General features: G+C 39.1%; 1 protein-coding gene across 1 annotated transcript in view; it reads right to left on the minus strand.

Moving 5' to 3' along the window:
* Positions 1–23,027, minus strand: part of LOC128695046 (uncharacterized) — a gene marked incomplete in the record, with an annotated part of 159,169 nt that overhangs the window by 11,596 nt on the left and 124,546 nt on the right. The window contains 3 exon segments of the mRNA XM_070091331.1: positions 433–571; positions 5,189–5,407; positions 10,127–10,286. Of these exon segments, the coding sequence (XP_069947432.1) occupies positions 433–571; positions 5,189–5,407; positions 10,127–10,286 (518 nt within the window).

A 23,027-nucleotide genomic window follows, 5' to 3' on the forward strand; every position in this document is an offset into this window, starting at 1 on the left:
TGCGTACGGTATGCAGGGGTCCACTGTATATTCTCCTCAACTGTTGTATTCTGGGCACCTCTGCAAAAACAGTGATTATGTGTGAGTGAGGTGAAAGTGTTGAATGATGATTAAAGTATTTTCTTTTTTGGGATTTTCTTAGTTTTGGGTCACCCTGCCTTGGTAGGAGATGGCCGACTTGTTGAAAAAAAAAAAAATTAAAATGTATCAATAGTACATTATGGTAAAAACAATGAAATAATGATTGTATATTACATTACGGTACTATGTATGTAGTTTATATAGCAAAGGTTTGACATGTCCTACCCAGTATGTTGGCAATTTTCAAAGGTTCGGCTTACGTTGATTTTGAATTACGACCAGTTGGTCGGAACCAAGCTCGTTCATAAGTCTGATGGTACTTGTATATATACATACATCATAACTTCCTACCTGCTTGTTTGTGTGTTGGGCCCTTAGTCTTGTTTCAGAGTCTTTAAATGCCTTCAATTTTGCCTCAGTGGTAAGCTTATTTTGTTCTCTAGGTGCTTCCTTGCTCCTCAGAGGGCTCTGCTGTGGTCGTCTATCATTCCTAGATTTAGATATATGATGATTTAAATATTTGTTATAAACATCTAGAAAAAATAAAACAGTAAAAAATGTCTAAACATATATACAAAGAAAGCCAGAGGATATACTAGGACAAGTCTAGATAAACCATGCACAGATTAAAAATTTACATAAAATTAACCCTTCAACAATGTGGGGGGTTAGGGGCGCTAACCCCCTGCGCAGTAGAAAATCTGCGTAAAACTTTTGACTCCTCAAAACTTAATTATTAATGGCATACTGTTGACCAAAAGTCTTAACAATAACAAACAGTTGATTAAACACACTATTCTGTACATTATATGTATTACCTACTGTATTCTTACAATAAAGTAAGCAAGAGAAAAGAAAATGTTAAGAAAATCATAAGGAAGATAAAATACATTTACCATGCTGTACTGTATTTATCGATACTGAAGTCTACCTCGTCTGTTTACGAGATGAATTGTCTGTTTGTCAGTACCTACATCAACATTGTCTTATATGATACAAAACACTGTAGATATATGTATTACTAACACTAGATATCAAATATGAAAAGATAATGTGAAAAAGAAATTTACATTTATTTATGATTTAGTATTGCATCTTTACATATGTTTACACTGCTCTCAACTGCCAATGGAATGTGTATGATCTATATTATTATTATTATTAATTATATTATTATTTATTTTAATATGTCGGCTGTCACCTACCAACACTTTCATCGTCATTCACACATAATCACTGTATTTGTAGAGGCAGCCAAATACTAGAGTTCAGAAAATATTCCAAACTCCTCCTTTAAAGTTCAGGTATTGCAGTTCCCACTTCCAGGACTCAAGTCCAGGTAACGAGTTTCCCAGAATCCCTTTGCTAAATATTACCCTGCTCCCACTCCAATAGCTTGCCAACTCTCAAAAACCATTCGTCTCCATTCATTCTTATCTAACATGCTCACACATGCCTGCATGTTTTCCTTAACGCACCTGCTGTCCATGTTCACCTATCAGTAAATTCACTATTACATAGTATGTTATTATTATATTGACCCATGTGGGTTTAGCACTTAGTTATCATTATAATAATAATAATAATAAATTATTATTATAATACTATTACATTATTGCATCTTTACGTTTGTTTACATTTCTCTCAACTATGAATGGAACATGTATAATCTGTAATTCTTTGCATAGGCAAGTTTTGATAAACTTATCCTAATAGATTTGTGTATATTTTATGGTAGTAAAGGATAAAATAGACTAGTATCTACCTATAGTTTATGGATTAATGACATACCAAACTTTTTTCTTAATTTTTTCAGTTGCAAACCTCCAAAAAAAATTCTAACGTATTTACTGAGAAAAATCTGAGTACAGTGGTACCTGGGATTTCGTACTTAATCCATTCCAGAAGGTCATTCTAAATCCAAAACGTATGAAAACCAAAGTAATATTTCCCATAAGAAATGTAAATTTAATTAATCCGTTCCAGACACCCAAAAATATTCATGAAAAATTCATTTTTTAAAGAATAACTATAGTTTTCTTTAGTTTTTCTTTTTGGGCCACCCTGCCTTGGTGGGATACGGCCAGTTTGTTGGAAAATAAAAATTATAGTTTTACATACAGAAAACAATGAGAAATAAATATAAAGGACTAATTTTAATGATAAATGAACATCACATACCTTTATTGAAGACTCGTTTGCATATTGAAGAAGGCGAGGAAGAGAGAGAAAGCTGAGGTTACTGTTTGGAAGGGGAATCCTCCTCCATAAGGAGTTCAGGCATCAAAACCCTCTCTGGGGTTATTTCCCTTCTTTGTCTTTTACTGGCACTGGACCCCTGTCTCACTAAAAATCTGTCCAGAGAGCTCCGTTTCTGGAGTCTCGAAGATTTGCCTAAAATGGGACATGTTGCAGATACAGCTTGTATCAGCTTGGTCAGGGTGATATTTCTCAACAAAAGTTTGCACTTCATTCCACTTCGCACACATGTCCTTAATCATTGAAGAAGGCACCTTCTACCCTCTCTCTTCCTCCTCCTCTGAAGCAATTTTCTCAGCTGCAGTATGTTGCTGTTCCAGTTGAAGGTCTTGGAGCTCTTTAATGGTTAGCTGTTCCCTGTGGTCCTCCACCAACTTTTCCACATCCTGGCAACTCACATCCAACCCCATGGACTTCCCCAAAGACAATACATTCCACAACAGGCATAGGGTCGATAGGGTCAGCCTTAAACCGTTCAAAATACATCCATACATCCTGGCAAGCTTGGCTAAATGTATGCCACTTTCATATTTTTCTACAATCTCTTTCTTGAATTCTATCGTGTTTCTCACTTTCTTTACCAAAGGGCTGGCACTAGGAATTTTCTTTGGGCCCATGGTGGCTTATTTCGCAGTCGCAATCGATAAACAAGCACAAAAATTGCGAAATGTTTCGGATGAATGCTCACTCAACCAGTCACACTGGGGCAGTGTCCTGGCGGGCGGACGTGTCTGATACGTACGATTCCCGGGACAAGGTACGAAATCCAGAGCAAAATTTCACCCCCCCCCCAAAAAAAAAGTGTTCTAAATCTGAAACGTCCGATATCTGGTTAACGCGAATTCCGGGGTTCCACTGTATAAATTTACCCGAACAGTTCACACCTGTGTTGTTTAAGAGTCAACTGTACACAAATTTAGGTACAGTGGACCCCCGGTATTCGATGGCATCGGTATTCGATAAATCCGGTGTTCGATACATTATATCGCAAAAAAATTTCCTCGGTATTCGATTGAAAACCCGGTATTCGATACGATTCGTATGAGACGTGTCCACGTGTGGCCTGAACTGCCCCGTGTGTGCCAGTGTTTACAAGCCAGCCAGTGTGCGCGCATCTAAGGATACATTCGGTACATTCCATATTATCCATATTATCACTGTGTTTGGTGCTTGTTTCTGCAAATTAAGTCACCATGGGCCCCAAGAAAGCTTCTAGTGCCAACCCTTCAAGAAAAAAGTCGCTAATGACTTATGAAATGAAGAAAGAGATAATTGCAAAGTACGAAAGTCGAGTGCGTGTGTCGGAGCTGGTTAGGTTGTATAATAAACCCCAATCAACCATCTCTACTATAGTGACCAGGAAAACGGCAATCAAGGAAGCTGTTCTTGCAAAAGGTGCAACTGTGATTACGAAACAGCGACCGCAAGTGTTAGAAAATGCTGAGAGACTGTTATTGGTGTGGATAAATGAAAAACAGATAGCAGGATCTGTTGGAGTGTGAGCAGGGTAATATTTAGTGAAGGGATTCAGGGAAACCGGTTATTTTCATATAATCGGACTTGAGTCCTGGAAATAGGAAGTACAATGCCTGCACTTTAAAGGAGGGGTTTGGGATATTGGCAATTTGGAGGGATATGTTGTGTATCTTTATATGCGTATGCTTCTAAACTGTTGTGTTCTGAACACCTCTGCAAAAACAGTGATAATGTGTGAGTGTGGTGAAAGTGTTGAATGATGATGAAAGTATTTTCTTTTTGGGGATTTTCTTTCTTTTTTGGGTCACCCTGCGTCGGTGGGAGACGGCCGACTTGTTGAAAAAAAAAAAGATAATAACAATCATATTTCAGTCAACAAGTATCAGTAACACCATTCGTCAATAGCTAGGGTCAATCTTAAGATCATACATGGTTAGGATTTTTAAAAAGGCTCCATGTGGAAAAAAAAAAATCCACACCTCAAGTTAAGAGGAGGATGAAATATTTAGCACAGACTGCATATACACCTACTATCCGACTTACGACCGAGTTCGGTTCCGAGAAACCGGTCGTAAGTCGAAATGGTCGTAAGTTGAACTTTACTACTGAATATCAACAAAACATTTTTGTAATGACTACTTTATTGTTTTTTTTTTTTTGGTATTTCATGTTTTACTTTAATTTTTATGTTGTTAGTACTGTATTTTATACTGTAAGGTTTAGGATAAACACTGTGTACAACACAAATAGTTGTTTATTTCCCAGAAATTTGGCATAAAAAACACGGTCGTAAGTCGAGTAGTCGTAAGTCGGATGGTAGGTGTATATGCAATTAAATATTTTAATGGAAAAAATCATATTATAAGAATGCAAAAAAAAATTCTTATGATCTAATACCAGCAAATAAATAGCTAGGGTAAAAAAAAAAATTAAATTAAATTACAGCCTCTTCTCATTTAACGACAGAGTTTGGTTCCTAAGACCACGTCAGTAAACAAACTCATCGCTAAACAAGGAGCATACTGTAATGTCAGTGGGTTTGTGTCAACCATCTCTGATACTGTTTTAATGTCACTTTTGCATCATTTATAAAATTTTTTGTATATTTTTAAATGTTTATACAGTAGTGTACTGTAGTATATTGTAATATACAAAATAGAGGAATTCAGGTCTAATATACATTATTTAGGTATGCATACTGGTAAGGGAGCCCATCGTAAGTCCGAGTCGTTGGAAAATGAGTTCGTCGCTAAGTGTGGAGAGGCTGTATATGTTTTACTACAAGATTAATTTACTGTAAACCAATAAAATAAGTTACTATTCTAACCTTTCATATAGCACAAATAAAATCTGCAAATACTGTACAACTTACCTCCTATATGGTGACCTGTGCCTAGATCGTGAACGACTACGTGATCTGTACCTAGACTGTGACTGGCTATTCGATCTGTGATGGGTGGGTAGACCCTTGGAGTGTGATGCTGAACGACTATTTGATGGAGAAATAGGTGACTTGGACTGTCTCCTCTTCCTGCTCCCAGTATATACGTGCATGCTTTCCTCCTTAGGTGGAGAAGAACGACTACGCTTCCTAAGTTTGTAGATAAAAAATGAAAATATTGTACATTAACAGTCTTAGTTACCATATACAATAATAATAATATAATCAGTAACAATAATAATGACGCTGATGATGATAGTTATAATGATGAAAAGAAAGCAAATCAGAAGGGAGCAAAAGGTTAGGATAGAACAGGAAATTATTGGAAAAGGCAAGATAGGACTAGAATGTAAAAATTAAAGACCACTTAACAAAACTGACAAAAAATATAATTAAAGGCATTATTTTCATGGAGGAGAGTTAAGAGTAGCAACAGAAGGGAAAGAAAAGGTGTTAAAAATAATGGTGCATTCTAAGATTAAATACAAAAGACATGCCTCACAGGACAGATCAATATAGTGAAGGAATATTACCCTAGTCATAAAAGATTTTAACAGGGCAAGAGAGAGAGGCCCTAAAACAAATGTTATTGCTAATTATAAAAGCCAAGTAGTAGTACTATGAAAGAACAAAGCTGAATGCAGATAAAGTAATGTCTGTCTGTTTTCTCTCCAGAAGAGGAAATCCAAAGCAGGTGTAATCTGGGAAGACACACACCCTCAATCCTTTCACTGTAGCACCCACTCAAAATTAGAGATTCTGCATCACAAAAAAAAAAAAAACTTTGGTGGCAGTAAGAAAACAAAGATAAAATGAAAACCAGTCAATTATTTACCAAGATTTGAAGGCATGAGATTATGACTGCATTTTCAGGCTTTCATTCCCCAAGTAGTATTGTAAGCTAGAATGCTTATTTCATGTCCAATGTCTTGTTTTTTTGGTTAAGACTTATTACAAATCAAAACTGTTCCACTTTATCATCAGGATATTTGTTTATACTCTCTGTTCAACAGAAATGTATACACACACATCCATTTGCTTCAGTTTTCTACTGTTCTAATATATGGACATGTGCATACAGGCACTGGTAATTTTTGTTAAATTATTGCAGTTCGTGAAAGTCTCTGAAGCAAGGTTCTATAACCATATTTTGTGCTCCCCACACACACACACACACATCATATATCTCTGCACTTAACTGAAGCCACTTACTTCTGGTTTGGAAACAGGAAATAAAGTTAGAAAGTGAGCACTAAACCTCGAACAAGAGGGTATATGGTCATCTGTATGGTGGCACATGTTGTGGTGTTTTGACGTGGTATTTTTACATTTGTTTGATGACAGAGACGTGGGCATACATCAGTCTGTTCCCAGGGCCCTTCAGGTACAGAAGGGCCCTGTTTATACAGCAGGTTAGGTTCTTGGCTACTTTTGATATACCTTTGAAGAGTTTCGAGAGTTTATCTACTCTCTGAGCCTGGCCATGAGTCAGGTTCGTCTGGTGCTTGCCTGGTCAACCAGGCTGTTGCTGCTGGAGGCCTGCTGCCCCACATACCTATCACATCCTGGGTGATCTGGCACCTGGTGAAGATACTTGCCCAGTTTCCTCTTGAAGGCTTCTACACTCGTTCCAGCCATGTTTCTGATATCTTCTGGTAAGATGTTGAATAGTCTGGGACCTCGGATGTCGATACAGTGTTCCCTTATAGTCCCCACTGCACCCCTGCTCCCAACTGGGTTTATTTTACACTTCCATATCTCTCTCTCCAATATGTTAAGGTAATATGCAGATTTGGGACCAGGCCTTCAAGTATTTTCCAGGTACATATATATTATCATGAATCTCTTTCTCCTCTGCTCCAATGAATACATGTTCAAGACCTGCAGGCATTCCCAGTAGTTTAGGTGCTTTACAGGCTCAATGTGAGCCTTAAACGATCTCTGTATTGTTCCAGCTCCGATATTTCTCCTGCCCTGAACGGGGCCGTCAGCACTGAGCAACATTCTAAGTGAGGGAGCACTAGCGATTTGAAGTGTGTCTCATCGGCATTATTTCCCTTGTTTTGAAAGTTCTCAATACCCACCCCGTCATCTTCCTGGCTATCATGATCTTTGTCTTGTTATGGTCTTTAAAAGAAAGGTATGCTGACATAATTATTCCTAGGTTTTTTACGTGTTCCTTACGTTCTATATGGTGACCCTCTTGAGTTTTGTATATAGTGTTCCTTTTGAGTTCTTCATTCTTTCCATACCTAATCAGCTGGTACTTGTCACCACTGAACGTCATGTTGTTCTCCACTGCCCACTGGAAAACTCTATTTATGTCTTCCTCTACTTTTTCAGTGTCCTCTACCGTAGTGACTTTCATGCTTATTTTAGTGTCATCTGCAAATGATGATACAAAAGTGTGCCGGGTGTTTTTGTCTATGTCTGCTATGAGGATGAGAAACAGCAGAGGTGCCAGGATAGTGTCTTGGGGCACTGAGCTTTTGACCTCGCTGATGCTGGATCTTGCCCTGTTCACTACTACTTTTTGTGTTCTGTGTGTTAGGAAACCGAAAATCCATCTGCCTACCTTCCACATAATGCCCATGGCGTTCATTTTGTGTGCTATCACTCCATGATCGCATTTGTCAAACGCCTTTGCAAAATCTGTGTAAATCACATCTGTGTTTTGGTCTTCCAATGCCTCCGTAATTCTGTCATAATAATTCGGCAGCTGTGACAGGCATGATCGTCCTGCTCTAAAACCATGCTGGTTCGGGTTATGTTGGTTGTGCTGCTCCATGAAATTTGTAATTTGCCGTCTCATCACTCTTTCGAAGATTTTTATGTGTAAGATTAGGGCTACTGGTCTGTAATTTTTAGCTAGTGCTCTACTACCTCCCTTATGCAAAGGAGCTATGTCTGCACTCTTTAAGGCCTCCTGTATTTCACCTAGAACTAAGCTCTTTCTCCAAAAAATACTGAGGGCTCGTGCTAGTGGTACATTGCACTTCATTATAAACAGAGCATTCCATGAATCTGGTCCAGGTGCTGAGTGAGTGGGAATGTTTTCCATTTCTTTTTCAATAACTAAGGGATTTGTACTAATGTCAATCAGTTGGTCTGCACGGCCTTCTTCTGGAGTGAAAAATATTTCTGCATTTTCTACCTTGCTGTCATTTAGTGGGTTGCTGTATATAAAAGCCTGATATGCTTACTCTTACCATATTTTAAGTGAGCAATAAAAGTAGGCCTAAAAGATGCATATCCATACAGTACACATATTACTTACCTTAAAATATATTCATCCTTAGCTTGTTGTGAGTGGTGAATATATTTATCGTAGGAAGTCTGAACGAGTGAAGAATGGGTATAATTGAAAACTGATGCATTAATGAAACATCACAAAGCGAAGCTCTGTAAAGCAGGGCCTGCCTGTATTCAGCATTGCAATGTCAACAAGATGGAAGAGCAGTTTTATGTACCACTTGTAACTTTTCTAGATACAACCAACAAACCCAAATTGCATGTTATATCTGTCCACCAAATGCATATTTTTTTTGTGTAATCAATGACAGCAGCTAGTCTCACAATGGGTTCATTATTTCTTTATTCATCTTTCCTGTTCCTTTGATTTTGTTCTTGTGGGTGGATGTCAATGTCGCATCACATGTGTCATGCCACCAAAATGCCAAGGGCATAAAACACCTACACTTTACTCCCACCATTGCCTGCACTAAACCTGAGCATATGTTTTCATGTTCCATGCATGAACCTTCCAGTCACTGTTTGCCAGTGTTGAAAACTAAGCCAATCAGCTGTAGAACTATAAAAAAAAACTTTGGGGAAAGAAAAAAAAATAAGGTCAACCACATAAAGGTGCCTAATTTACAGATACCTAATTAGTCCCACAACCTGGTTCACTAATAAGCCTCTTCTAATGAAGAGTAAATAATTACTTCATTGTACTTTAGTGACTGCAGCAGCATCAAAGATGAAAGTTAAGATTAACATTACTATAAACTTGAGTGCTGATTCTAGAGACAGGAACATAATACATTATAATAATGTTAATATATAAGACTCAGGACTGTTAGGATTTATCTATGCCTGTTCCTGCTAGAGAATAAAACTGCTACCAGAAAATATTGAGGAGTAACAAATTCAGAAACCAAGAGAGTAAGACACAAAGAACAACTCAAGAACACAAAGACACAATACCATGACTGGAACAATACACAAATAACTTGCACATAGGAGAAAGAAACTGTATGATGTTTTGGTCCAACTTGGACCATAAACTAGTCACAATGATTAGTTAATGGTCCAAGTCAAACTGAACGGTATTAGAAAAGTTTTTCTCCTATATGCGGGTTATTTGTGTAAGATACAACTGTTCTATGTATTCATCCCTATATTTACCCTTGTTTCACAGACCACCCCACTCTGAAACACACACGATATACAACTACTAAAATTGTGCACTTTCCTAATACAACGAAATACTAACAAAACAAATCTGAGAAAGAATAGTATAAAAACACGTTCTGTGTGGAATATTTAGTGAGAGTTGCCAGCTGGGCTATTTTTTGTCATACTTCAGCATGCTAGAGAAGGGCAACTTTTCAATTTTTTTTTATTATAATATTCAGTTTATATATTTGACAATCTAGCACGAAAAAATGTTAAAAAAATTTCAAAATGCTGCCTACAGCAAACCTGTCACAGCTCTAATCTGCAAAGAGCTTCCTAGTTTATCTTGCACTTTTCTTACACCAATAAAACATGTTCACAACTTTATAACTTTCAACAATACCATCAAATATATTTGCAAAATGCTCAAGTTACAAATACTATTGACAAAGCACGAGATAAAATTCTTACGTTTTCTTGCTAACTGGTGAACTTGATTTTCTTCTCCTCTTGGATGAAGGCGATCTGGAATTGTTTCTTTTAGGCAAGGGAGATCTCACCGGAGACTGTGAAGGACTCCTATAGCCTGAATTCGGACCAGGTCGATAGTTCCTTTTTCTAAACCCTTGTCCTGCAAGCAATGGTTATATACATCTCTATTCTTTGTATGGTGTACTCACCTACATGTGGGTGCAGGGGTCGATTCACAGCTCCTGGTCCTGCCTCTCAACTTACCGCTTGCTCGATTCACTCCTAGCCCTGTGGTCTCTATATTATCTATTCTTAAAATTGTGTATGGAGTGACTCCTCCACTTCTTCATCAAGGTCATTCCACTTCCCAACCACCTTCAGACTGAAGAAATACTTCCTGACATCCCTGTGATTCAATGGTGTCTTTAACTTTCAGGCTGTAACCTAGAGTACCTGTTTCCTGCCTCTCAAACTGCCTATCCCTGTCTGTCCTATCAGTTCCTCTGAGTATTTTGTATGTTGCTATCATGTCTCCCCTGGTCCTGTCCTCTAGGGTTGTTAAATTCAATTCCTTCAGGCTTTCCTTGTAAATGATATCCCTTACCTCTGTAACTAGTCTCGCTGCTTACTTTCAGACTGTTTCCTGTTTCTTAACATGCTTCCTCAGGTGTGGATTCCATGCTTGTGCTGCATACTCCAAGATAGGCTTGACATGTTGTACAAAGTACCCAGAATGACTATTGAGATTCCTGAAGGCCACTTTCTGATATGACTGGTAAGCACTAGCTGGAGAGTTGCTCAGCTGATATGAGCTTCTGGTAAAATGATAGGAACTTTTTCTTCCAGGTCCACCTTGAATGAGATCTACAGCCTCTGGTGTGTGTATATATAGATAAGAGGAAGGGAGTATGGAGGAATGAAATATATTTAGACGAGTTTATGAAAAATGAAGTGAACCATAGGAGGAAGGATGGCCGATAGGCTGAGGCATATATGGAAGAAAAGATTATTAACAGAAGCAAAAATAGGGAATGTACCAGAGAATAGTGGTACAGTACCAACATTGTATATGGGTTCTAGGCACAAGTTTTGAATGCTGCAGTGAAAAGGAAGCTAGAGGATGCAAATATGTTATGTCTGACAGTCTTATGTAGTGTAAAAACAGTCAGTTCTCTTATAAAGCTCCTCTATACAGTGCAGTTTTTATAAAGTCAACTGGAAAACTGCATCCAAAATTAAAAAGTGAAAGAAATTTCTAGTATATACTAATAAATTTTGAATGCACTTTTTCATTTTCATTTAAAAAAAAACCACATTGTATAGAATAACTTCATAAGAAACTGACTATCAATGAAGAATTCCGAGCACAGAAATTACAAGGCAATGTGAGGTAACCAAGGGTACAATTCAGAGGGCTGAGGAGGAGATAAAGTGGTTTGGGCATATAGAAAGGATGGAGAGGGACAGGATGACAGTGTATAAATCTGGGGTGGAAGGTTGAGGAGAGAGACGAGGTACAAGAAGTGTTGAGTTTTAGGGGGTCGAGCATTCAGCAGGCTTGTGTGATTGTATTAAATAGTAGTGCAAGGAGGGAAGTGGTTGTTAATGGACATGCTGGAGTGGGAGCAGGGTAGATTTTATGAAGGGATTCAGGTAAACAGGTTAGCCAGCATTCTGAAGCAGGAGTGGGGATCTTGCAGTTGGAGGGTAATCTCATTGTAATGTGAGCACACTTCTAGAAAGACTATGTATCTTGTCCAAATAATAATGAATAAATAAATAAACAAATAAATGTTTCTTCCTTGTTAGGTTACCCCTGCCTTGGCAGAAAATGACCAAGTTAAAATTAAATCTTTTTTTCCAGGGATGACCCCCCCCCAAAAAAAAAAAAAAAAAAAAAAAAGGAAGAAGAAACACTTTCACCATCATTCACTTCATCACTGTCTTGCCAAAGGTGCATTGATACTATAGTTCAGATGTCCCTCTAAACAGTAAATATCCCCACTCCTTTAGAGTGAAGGTACTGTTTGCTCACCTCCAGGACTCAAGTCCAGCTAACTGGTTTCCCAGAATCAATTCACAAAATGTTACCTTGCTCACACTCCAACAGCTCGTCAGGTCCCAAAAACAATTTGCCTCCACTCACTCCCATCTAACATCTTCATACATGCCTGCTGCATGTCCAAGCCCCATGCACACTAAACGTCCTTTACCCCCTCCCTCAATCTTGTCCTAAGATGAACACTACCCCGCATTCCCTCCACAACAGATTTATACACCCTCCAAGTCATCCTATTTTGTGCCATCACAGTAAATGACCAAACCACCTCAACCCTTTCTCAACCGTCTGAATAACACTTTTAGTAACTCTGCACCTCCTCCTAATCTCCAAATTACGAATTCTCTGCATAATATTTACACCACACATTGCCCTCAGACACTACATCTCCACTGTCTCCAATATCCTCCTCACTTTAACATTAACAAGCTAAGCTTCATACCCATATAAGAGTGTTACAACCACTATACTCTCATACATTTCCCTGTTTGCCTCCATGGATAATATTCCTTGTCTACAGAGATGCCTAAACACACACCCCAACTTTTTGCTTTCATCAATTCTGTGGTTCACCTCGTCTTTCATCTACCCATTCACTGATAAGTCCACTCTTAAATATCTGAACACTGGCCATCTGTATTTACATACAGATATACTAAATGCACTTATTCACATTATACAATACATATATTCACCTGCCTTGGTGGGTGATAGCCAGGGAGTTAAAAAAAAATATATATATATATTCACTTTTTTTTTCAACACATTATTTCCTACCAGGGCAGGGTGATAAAAAAAAAAAAAACTTTCATCATTCAACACTTTCACCATCACTCATACATAATCACCGTCTTTGCAGATGCGCTCAGATACGACAGTATCTGAGCACCTCTCCTCACTTAATGATGGAGTTCCGTTCCTAAGACCACATCAGTAAACAAATTCGTTACTAAGTGAGGAGCATACTATAATGGTAGTGGGTTTGTGTCAAACATTTAAAAAAAATTCTGGTATATTTTTAAATGTTTATACAGCAGTGTACTGTATACTGTAATAAATAGAATAGAGGAAATCAGCTCTAATATACATTATTTAGGTATGCATACTGGGCAGGGAGCCCGTTTAAAGCCCAAAGTCATCGGTAAACAAGTACGCCGCTGAGGAGAGGATATATGTATGTTTTTTGTTTTTTTCAACAAACTGGCCGTATCCCATCAAGGCAGGGTGGCCCAAAAAGAAAAACAAAAGTTTCCCTTTTTAAATTTAGCAATTTATACAAGAGAAGGGGTTACTAGCACCTTGCCCCCGGGATTTTAGTTCCCTCTTACAACACACATGGCTTATGGAGCAAGAATTCTGTTCCCCAGTCCAAGCCCCTCACCCACAAAACTTTCTTCACCCCCTCCCTCCAACCTTTTTGAGGATGACCCCTACCCCACCTTCATTCCTCTACAGATTTTTTTTTTTTTTTTAACAAGTCGGATATCTCCCACCGAGGCAGGGTGACCAAAAAAAAAACAAAAACAAAAAAAACAAAAAGAAAATACAGTACTTTCATCATTCAACACTTTCACCTCACTCACACATAAGCACTGTTTTTCAAGAGGTGCTCAGAACTCAACAGTTTAGAAGTATATACGTATAAAGATACACAACATATCCCTCAAAACTGCCAATTTCCCAAACCCCTCCTTTAAAGTGCAGGTATTGTACTTCCCATTTTCAGGACTCAAGTCGGCAATATAAAAATAACCGGTTTCCCTGAATCCCTTCACTAAATATTACCCTGCTCACACTCCAACATCTCGTCAGATCTTGAATACCATTCGTCTCCATTCACTCCTATCTAACACGCTCATGCACACTTGCTGAAAGTCCAAGCCCCTTGCCCACAAAACTTCCTTTACCCCCTCCCTCCAACCTTTTGGAGGACGACCCCTACCCCGCCTTCCTTCCCCTACAGATTTATACGCTCTCCATGTCATTCTACTTTGATCCATTCTCTCTAAATAATCAAACCACCTCAACAACCCCTCTTCAGCTCTCTAATACTTTATTAACTCCACACCTTCTCCTAATTTCCACACACTGCATTTTCTGCATAATATTTACACCACACACTGCCCTTATAAAGGACATATCCACTGCCTCCAACCGCCTCCTTGCTGCAGCATTTGCATCCCAAGCTTCACACCCATATAAGAGTGTTGGTACTACTATACTTTCATACATTCCCTTCTTTGCCACCATAGATAACGTTTCTTGTCTCCACACATACCTCAATGCACCACTCGCCTTTTTTTCCTTCATCAATTCTATGATTAACCTCATCCTTCATAAATCCATCCAGATTTATACGTTCTCCAAATCATTCTACTTTGATCCATTCTCTCTAAATATTTAGACCATACCACCTCAACCACCCCTCTTCAGCTCTCTTGAATTACACTTTTAGTAACCCCACACCTCCTCCTAATTTCCACACTGCGAATTCTCTGCATAATATTTACACCACACATTGCCCTCCTCTGCATCTCCTCTGCCTCCAGCCGCCTCCTCGCTGCAGCATTTGCAACCGAAGCTTCACACCCATATAAGAGTGTTGGTACCACTATACTTTTATACATTCCCTTCTTTGCCTCCATAGATAATGTTTTTTTTGTCTCCACAGAGACACCACTCACCTTTTTTCCTTCATCAAATCTATGGTTAACCTCATCCTTCATAAACCCATCTGCTGACAAGTCAACTCCCAAATACCTGAAAACATTCACTTCTTCCATACTCTCCAATGTGATATACAATTTTTCTTCTAAATTATTTGATACCTTCATCACCTTACTCTTATCTATGTTCACTTTCAACTTTCTACCTTTACACACCCTCCCAAACTTGTCCACTAACTTTTGCAACTTTTCTTAAAAATCTCCCATAAGCACTGTATCATCAGCAAAAAGTAACTGTGTCAACTCCCATTTTGTGTTTGATTCCCCATAATTTAATCCCACCCCTCTCCCTAACACCCTAGCATTTACTTCTTTTACAAACCCATCAATAAATACATTTAACAACCATGGTGACATTACACATCCCTGTCTAAGACCTCTTTTACCGGGAAGTAATCTCCCTCTCTCCTACACTCTAACCTGAGCCAATCTTCAAAAAACTCTTTACAGAATTTAGGAAAATGCTACCTATTCCATATACTGGCAACATCTGCCACATTGCTCCCCTATCCACTCAATCATATGCCTTTTCTAAATCCATAAATGCAATGAAAACTTCCCTACCTTTATATACATACTGTTCACATACATGCTTCAATGTAAACACTTGATCTACATATCCCCTAATCACTCTAAAGCCTCCTTGCTTATCTGCAACCCTACTCTCTGTCTTACCTCTAATTCTTTTAATAATAACCCAACTGTACACTTTTCCTGGTATACTCAGTAAATTTATTCCCCTATGATTTTTACAATCTCTTTTGTCTACCTTCCCTTTATATAAAGGAACTATACATGCTCTCTGCCAATCCCTAGGTACCTTACCCTCTATCATACATTCATTAAACAAAAATACCAACACTATATCTCCCCCTGCTTTTAACATTTGTGTCATGATCCCGTCAGTTCCAGCTGCTTTACTCCCTTTCATTATACGTAATGCCTTATGCACCTCCCCCACATTCACCTCCTGCTCTTCTTCACTCCTAAAAGATGTTATACCTCCCTGGCCAGTGCATGAAATTACCGCCTCCCTTTCTTCATCGACATTCAAAAGTTCCTCAAAATATTCCCGCCATCTACCCAATACCTCCAGCTCCCCTACTCTGTTTTAAACTGACACATCCATTCTTTCCCTAGGCATTCTTAACTTGTTTATCTCCAAATTTTTTTCTTCTTTTCTGCAAAGTTTGTTGACAGTGCCTCTCCCACTCTATCATCTGCTCTCCTTTTGCACTCTCTCACCCTTTCTTTTACTCTTCATATACTCTGCTCTTCTTATAACACTTCTGCTTTGTAAAAACCTCTCATAAGCTACCTTTTTCTCTTTTATCAGACCCATTACTTCATCATTCCACCAATCACTCCTCTTTCCTCCTGCACCCACCCTCCTATAGCCACAAACTTCTGCCCCACATTCTAATACTGCATTTATAAAACTATTCCAACCCTCTTCAACCCCCCCACTACTCATAGTTGCACTATCCCACCTTTCTTTCAATAGTTTTTATATCTCACCCTAACCTCCTCCTCTCCTACTTTATACACCTTCACCTCTCTCTCTTACTTGTTGCCATTTTCCTTTTGTCTCATCCTATCTACCTCTTACTCTAAATGTAGCTATAACTAAATAATGATCCAATATATCAGTTGCCCCTCTATAAACATGTACATTCTGAAGCATACCCATCAACCTTTTATCCACCAATACATAATCTAACAAACTACTTTCATTACATGCTATATCATACCTTGAATACTTATACATCCTCTTTTTCATAAAATATGTATTACTTATTACCAAACCTCTTTCTACACATAGCTCAATTAAAGGCTCCCAATTTTCATTTACCCCTGGCACCCCAAATTTACGTACTACTCCCTCCACAACATTTTTACCCACTTTAGCATTGAAATCCCCAACCACAAGTACTCTCACACTCGGTTCAAAACTCCCCATGCACTCACTCAACATATTCCAAAATCTTTCTCTCTCTCCTCTACACTTCTCTCTTCTCCAGGTGCATATACAATTACTATAACCCACTTTTCACATCCAACCCTTATTTTACTCCACATAATCCTTGAATTAATACATTTATATTCCCTCTTCTCCTGCCATAACTTATCCTTCAACATTATTGCTACTTCTTCTTTAGCTCTAACTCTTATTTGAAACCCCCTGACCTAATCCTATTTATTTCTCCCCACTAAAACTCTTCCACCCCCTTCAGCTTTGTTTCACGTAAAACCAGGACATCCAGCTTTTTCTCATTCACAACATCCACAATCATCTCTTTCTTATCATTCACACAACATCCAAGGAACATTCAAACATCCCACTTTGACGGTTTTCTTCTTTTTCTTTTTAGTAGGCTATACGGGAAAAGCAGTTACTAGCCCATTGTTCCCGGCATTTTAGTTGACTTTTACAACATGCATGGCTTACGGAGGAGAGATTCCTATTCTACTTCCTCATGGATATAAAAGGAAAAGCAATAAGAAAAAGAACGATCAAGATAAAATCAAAGAACATAAGAAAGAAGGAACACTGCAACAGGCCTACTGACCCACGTGGAGCAGGTCCATTTCTCCCTCCAGATTAACCCAACGACCCCCCCATCCCCCCGGATTAGCCCAATGACCCACCCAGTCTGGTCACCTTCACTTAAGGAAGGAGCACAGCGCCAGACCCAGCAGCACAAGCTAGTCAGGTCCAACTCGCATCCACTCATGTATTTATCTAACCTATTTTTAAAACCACACAACGTTTTAGCCTGAATAACTGTACTTGGGAGTTTGTTCCACTCATCCACAACTCTATTACCAAACCAGTGCTTTCCTATATCCTTCCTGAATCTGAATTTTTCCAACTTGAAACCACTGTTGCGAGTCCTGTCTTGGCTGGAAACTTTCAGCACGCTATTTACATCCCCTTTATTTATTCCTGTTTTCCATTTATACACCTCGATCATATCCCCCCTAAGTCTACGCCTTTCGAGAGAGTGCAGATTCAGGGCCCTCAGTCTATCCTCATAGGGAAGATTTCTGATACATGGGATCATCTTTGTCATCCTCCTCTGTATGTTTTCCAGAGCATTTATATCCATTCTGTAATACGGTGACCAGAACTGAGCAGCATAGTCTAAATGAGGCCTAACCAAGGATATATAGAGTTGAAGAACAACCTGAGGGTTCCTATTATTTATACTTCTAGATATGAAGCCAAGAATTCTGTTAGCTTTACTGCGAACACTAATGCACTGTTGTCTTGGTTTTAGATTACTGCTAACCAGAACTCCTAAATCCTTTTCGCAATCAGTAATATTAAGATCTACATTATTTAGTTTATATGTGGCATGGTTGTTTACCTGTCCAACATTTAGAACTTTGCATTTGTCAATATTAAACTGCATCTGCCACTTCTCCGACCATTGTATCAGTCTATTCAAATCATCCTGGAGTGCTCTAGTGTCTTCATTAGAATGAATTGGACGGCCTATTTTGGCATCATCAGCAAATTTGCTTGTCACTATTTATTCCCTCATCTATGTCGTTTATGTAAATTGTGAACAACAACGGGCCCAACACTGACCCCTGAGGAACACTGCTTGTGACGTGCCCCCATTCTGATTTCTCCCTTTATACAAACTCTCTGCTGCCTATTTGTCAGCCATTCCTCTACCCAGGAAAAAATTTCTCCTCCTATTCCGCGTGCCTTAAGTTTCCTCAATAGCCTCTGGTGTGGAACTCTATCGAAAGCCTTACTGAAATCCATATACACAATATCATATTCATTACCATGATCTACCTCCTCAAACACCTTAGTGAAAAAAGTAAATTCCTAAGACAGGAACGCCTCTTTGTAAAACCATGTTGAGATTCATTAATCAATCTGTACCTATCAAGACGGCTATGAATTGCTTCAGCAATTATTGATTCCATAAATTTTCCCACTATGGAGGTAAGGCTTATTGGTCTATAGTTCGAAGCCAAGGACCTGTCACCTGCCTTGTAAATAGGTATTACATTTGCCATTTTCCACTTATCGTTTTAGTTTCTCTATTTGTCTAAGGACCATGTCACTAGTTACCGCAATCGTGCATAGTTTATCATCATGTTCTACCTAATCTATTATTTCAGGAATATCGCTAGTATTTTCCTGGGTGAAAACTGAGAGGAAGTAGGTATTGAGAATTTCACACATATCCTTATCAGTCAGTGATCTGACCAGAGTTACTCTTAACCCTTTCAGGGTCCGTCCCGTAGATCAACGGCTTTACGTTGAGTGTCCAAACCGTAGATCTATGCCAAAATTCTAGCGCCGTCAAATTTAGCGCGAAAACGCTCATAGGCCTACATGTGAGAGAACGGGTCTGCGTGGTGGGTGTGCGCCATAAACAAAAAATCTAGGCGCCCGCATAGCATTGTGGGAACGCCGGCTCAGTTACCCTTGTTCACCATGCCTCGTCGCAAGTCAGCTCTCACTCCCCGGAAAATTGGGACTCTCCTCTTCCTATCTGATAGTTCTGACATTAATGGAAGTGGAAATGAAGACGAATTCTACGGCTTTGATCAGTTAGTGACCGAAAAGAATGACCAGGATATCGATAATAGTGCAGAAAACCCTGACGATCCTCAACCTTCTACCTCTGGTGTGGGCACTCGTGACTCACGATCGGTTGTTCCTCATCGCAAGAGAAAACTAATATTTTCGCGTGGCCAGGCCTCTGACTTCAGTAATGATGATGATAGTGACGTGGACTGTGATTTTATTGCGCTCGACGATCAATCGAGTAGTGATAGTGAGGAATCATATTCACCAGTGAAGCGTCGGTATGTTCGCCGCCGCATGCGCTCGGGTAGTGTACCCTATGCTGTGCCCAGGGGACGTAGTACATCCCGTGGCCCAACACCAGTTTTAAGTAGTGATAGTGAGGATGATGTGGCTACACTTGGCATGGATAGACCACAGGCATCAGTGGATGGTGTTAGTGGTGATGGTAGTGGCACCGCCATGCGTGACTCACCAGGCCACGCTGGGACCCACGCTGCTGACTCGTCAGTTCAAGGACAAAGCGGAGCGCCAGCCACCAGCCCACCACAACCACCCGCACAACCAGTATCCACCAGCAAACCGTATGTGGGATTGGCAGCAAAATCCCAATTTTGTTCCCAAGCCTCACCACTTTGATGATTCTCAAAGTGGAATTCTACCTACTTGTCCCCTTGAAACCACGGCCAATGAACTGGAATTCTTTGACCAGCCATTGATGGAAATTATTGTCAGGGAAAGTAATAAGTATTTTGAGTACACCATGGCAAATATGATCTTATCACCACAGTCAAGACTACACAGGTGGAAAGAGACGACTGTTGCAGAAATGTATTTGCTTTTTGCAACAATAATGCTTATGCCTCATGTCTATAAGCATAATATAAAAGCATACTGGTCCACAGATCGGCTAATTTCTACCCCAGTCTTCAGTGAAATCATACCAGTGAACAGGTTTATCTTACTCTTACGTATGTTGCACTTCTCTGACAAAACCAGGCCTGAAAGAAGTGACAGGTTATACAAGATTAGAAATGTTTTCATGTATCTCAAACAAAAGTTCAGGATATACTTTTATCCATTCAAGACTCTTGTAATTGACGAGTCTTTGATTTTGTTCAAAGGTAGACTGTCATTCAAGCAGTATATACCGAGCAAGAGGAAACGCTTTGGTATAAAACTGTTTGTACTCTGTGATTGTGACAGTGGCCTGGTGTTGGATATTGTTGTATACACGGGTAGTAAAACATTGAAAGATACCAAGATGTTATTGGGTATCTCAGGTGACGTAGTGAGAAACATGATGGCACCTTATCTTGGTAAGAGGCATACATTATATACCGATAACTGGTACACAAGCCCATTACTCAGTGATTTCATGCGAGTGAACAAGACAGATGTGTGTGGCACAGTGCGTTCTAATCGTAAACATATGCCCAGGCTGAACGCAGGTGCTCGTGGTGATGACGTGCAGGTGTTTACTGCCAATGACATCATGGCATTACGGTGGCATGACAAACGAGATGTCACATTGTTGACAACCATTCACCGTAATGAAATGCAAGACAGTGGCAAAGTTGATCGAGTGACTAATGAACGTATTCGAAAACCAGTGTCAGTGATTGATTATACACAAAACATGCGCTTGGTTGACAAGTGTGACATGCAGATTGGTTTTGTTGACTGTGTTCGTAAGAGTTACAAGTGGTACATGAAACTTTTCTTCCATCTCATGGACATTTCAATGCTCAATGCATATAATATGTACCAAATAAAGACTGGCAACAGACCACCGTATCGTGAATTTTGTTTGTCTGTTGTCAGACAACTCATAATGAAGTACCAGGTAACAACACCTGCTATACAACATGGTCCTCGAATTCCTCAGGATATACCCAAGCGTTTGAGGAGAGAAGGTGATCATTTCATAATACAGCTTCCTTCAACTCAGAAGAAATTTGCTCAGAAGAGATGCATTGTCTGTGCACAAACAAAACGACGACAACAAAGACGCAAAGACACTCGGTTTATGTGTGAGGAATGTAAGGTGCCTCTGTGCATGGTGCCTTGTTTCAAGGAGTTTCACAAGCTCCAGCAGTTTTAAAACCATGTCCAGTGATTGTAAATATGTAAATATATGATAGAACATTAGTATTATACAATATTTGTGCATGTTTATTGTAATAAACAACAGTGGTAAACAATAATATGATAATAACTTTAGTGCGGTTATTGTGTTCAATACAGTGAGTTCATATATATACATTATATACAGTATTGGTCTCTCAGGCCCCAAATGTTAGTAGGAATAGAAAAAAATTGGAAAAGAAAAGAAAAAACAACTAAAACCACAAAATAATGTAATGCGCGTATATGGAATTCGTCGATGTTGCCGCCACCACATCATTTTTGACAAACTTCTTGGCACTGTATCTCGGTAAGTACTGATCAGATTTTTTTTTTTTGTCTTATTACCTTCACAAAAATATGCTCTTTAATTCTGTAAGAAAAAATAATTTTTTTTTTTTTTTCAAAATTTCTTGGACACTGGAGCACCACTTCAGATTTTGGCCTTGGACCCTGAAAGGGTTAAGTGGGCCAATCTTGTCCCTAATCTTACTTCTGTATACCTGAAAGAACTCTTTTGGGTTAGTCTTTGAATCCCTTACGACCTTAACCTCATAATCCCTTTTTGTTTTTCTTATTCCTTTCTTTCTCTCTTTAACTGAATATATTGATTTCTTAACTGCCCATCCCCTCTTTTGATATGCCTAAACAGTAGACCCCCCGCCTTACGAACGCATCACGTTACGTTAAATCCGCCATACGAAGCATTTGAACGCAAAAATTTTGCCTCGCCTCATGGTAAAAAACTCGCATTACATGATTCGTCCAGGATGCGTCCCACGTGTGGCCTCAGCGCCAGTGTTTACAAGCCAGCCAGTGTGGTCGCAGCTATGCATACATTCGGTACATTTCACATTATCCCAGTGTTTTTAGTGCTTGTAACTGCAAAGTAAGTCACCATGGACCCCAAGAAAGCTTCTAGTGCCATCCCTATGGTAAAAAGGGCAAAGAATTAGTATGGAATTGAAAAAAGAGATTAAGGAAATGTGTGCAAAGTGGGTTGAACTGCAAACCTTTACTGATGAAAATCACCCTGACACAGCTACTGCAAGCCGTGTTGGCAACCTGTACAATGACAATTTTATGGCCCACTTTAGGAATTAAAGGAACGGGAGGTACAGAGCTCTATGGACAGATTTGTTGTGTGACAGAGGTCCAGTGACTCTCATAGTTGCACTATCCCACCTTTCTTTCAATAGTTTTTATATCTCACCCTAACTTCCTCCTCTCCTACTTTATACACCTTCACCTCTCTCTCTTACTTGTTGTTGCAATTTTCCTTTTGTCCCATCCTATCTACCTCTTACTCTAACTGTAGCTATAACTAAATAATGATCCGATATATCAGTTGCCCCTCTATAAACATGTACATCCTGGAGTCTACCCATCAACCTTTTATCCACCAATACATAATCTAATAAACTACTTTCATTA

The sequence above is a fragment of the Cherax quadricarinatus genome, chromosome 35 (genome assembly GCF_038502225.1).
Source record: "Cherax quadricarinatus isolate ZL_2023a chromosome 35, ASM3850222v1, whole genome shotgun sequence".
Taxonomy (NCBI): domain Eukaryota; kingdom Metazoa; phylum Arthropoda; class Malacostraca; order Decapoda; family Parastacidae; genus Cherax; species Cherax quadricarinatus.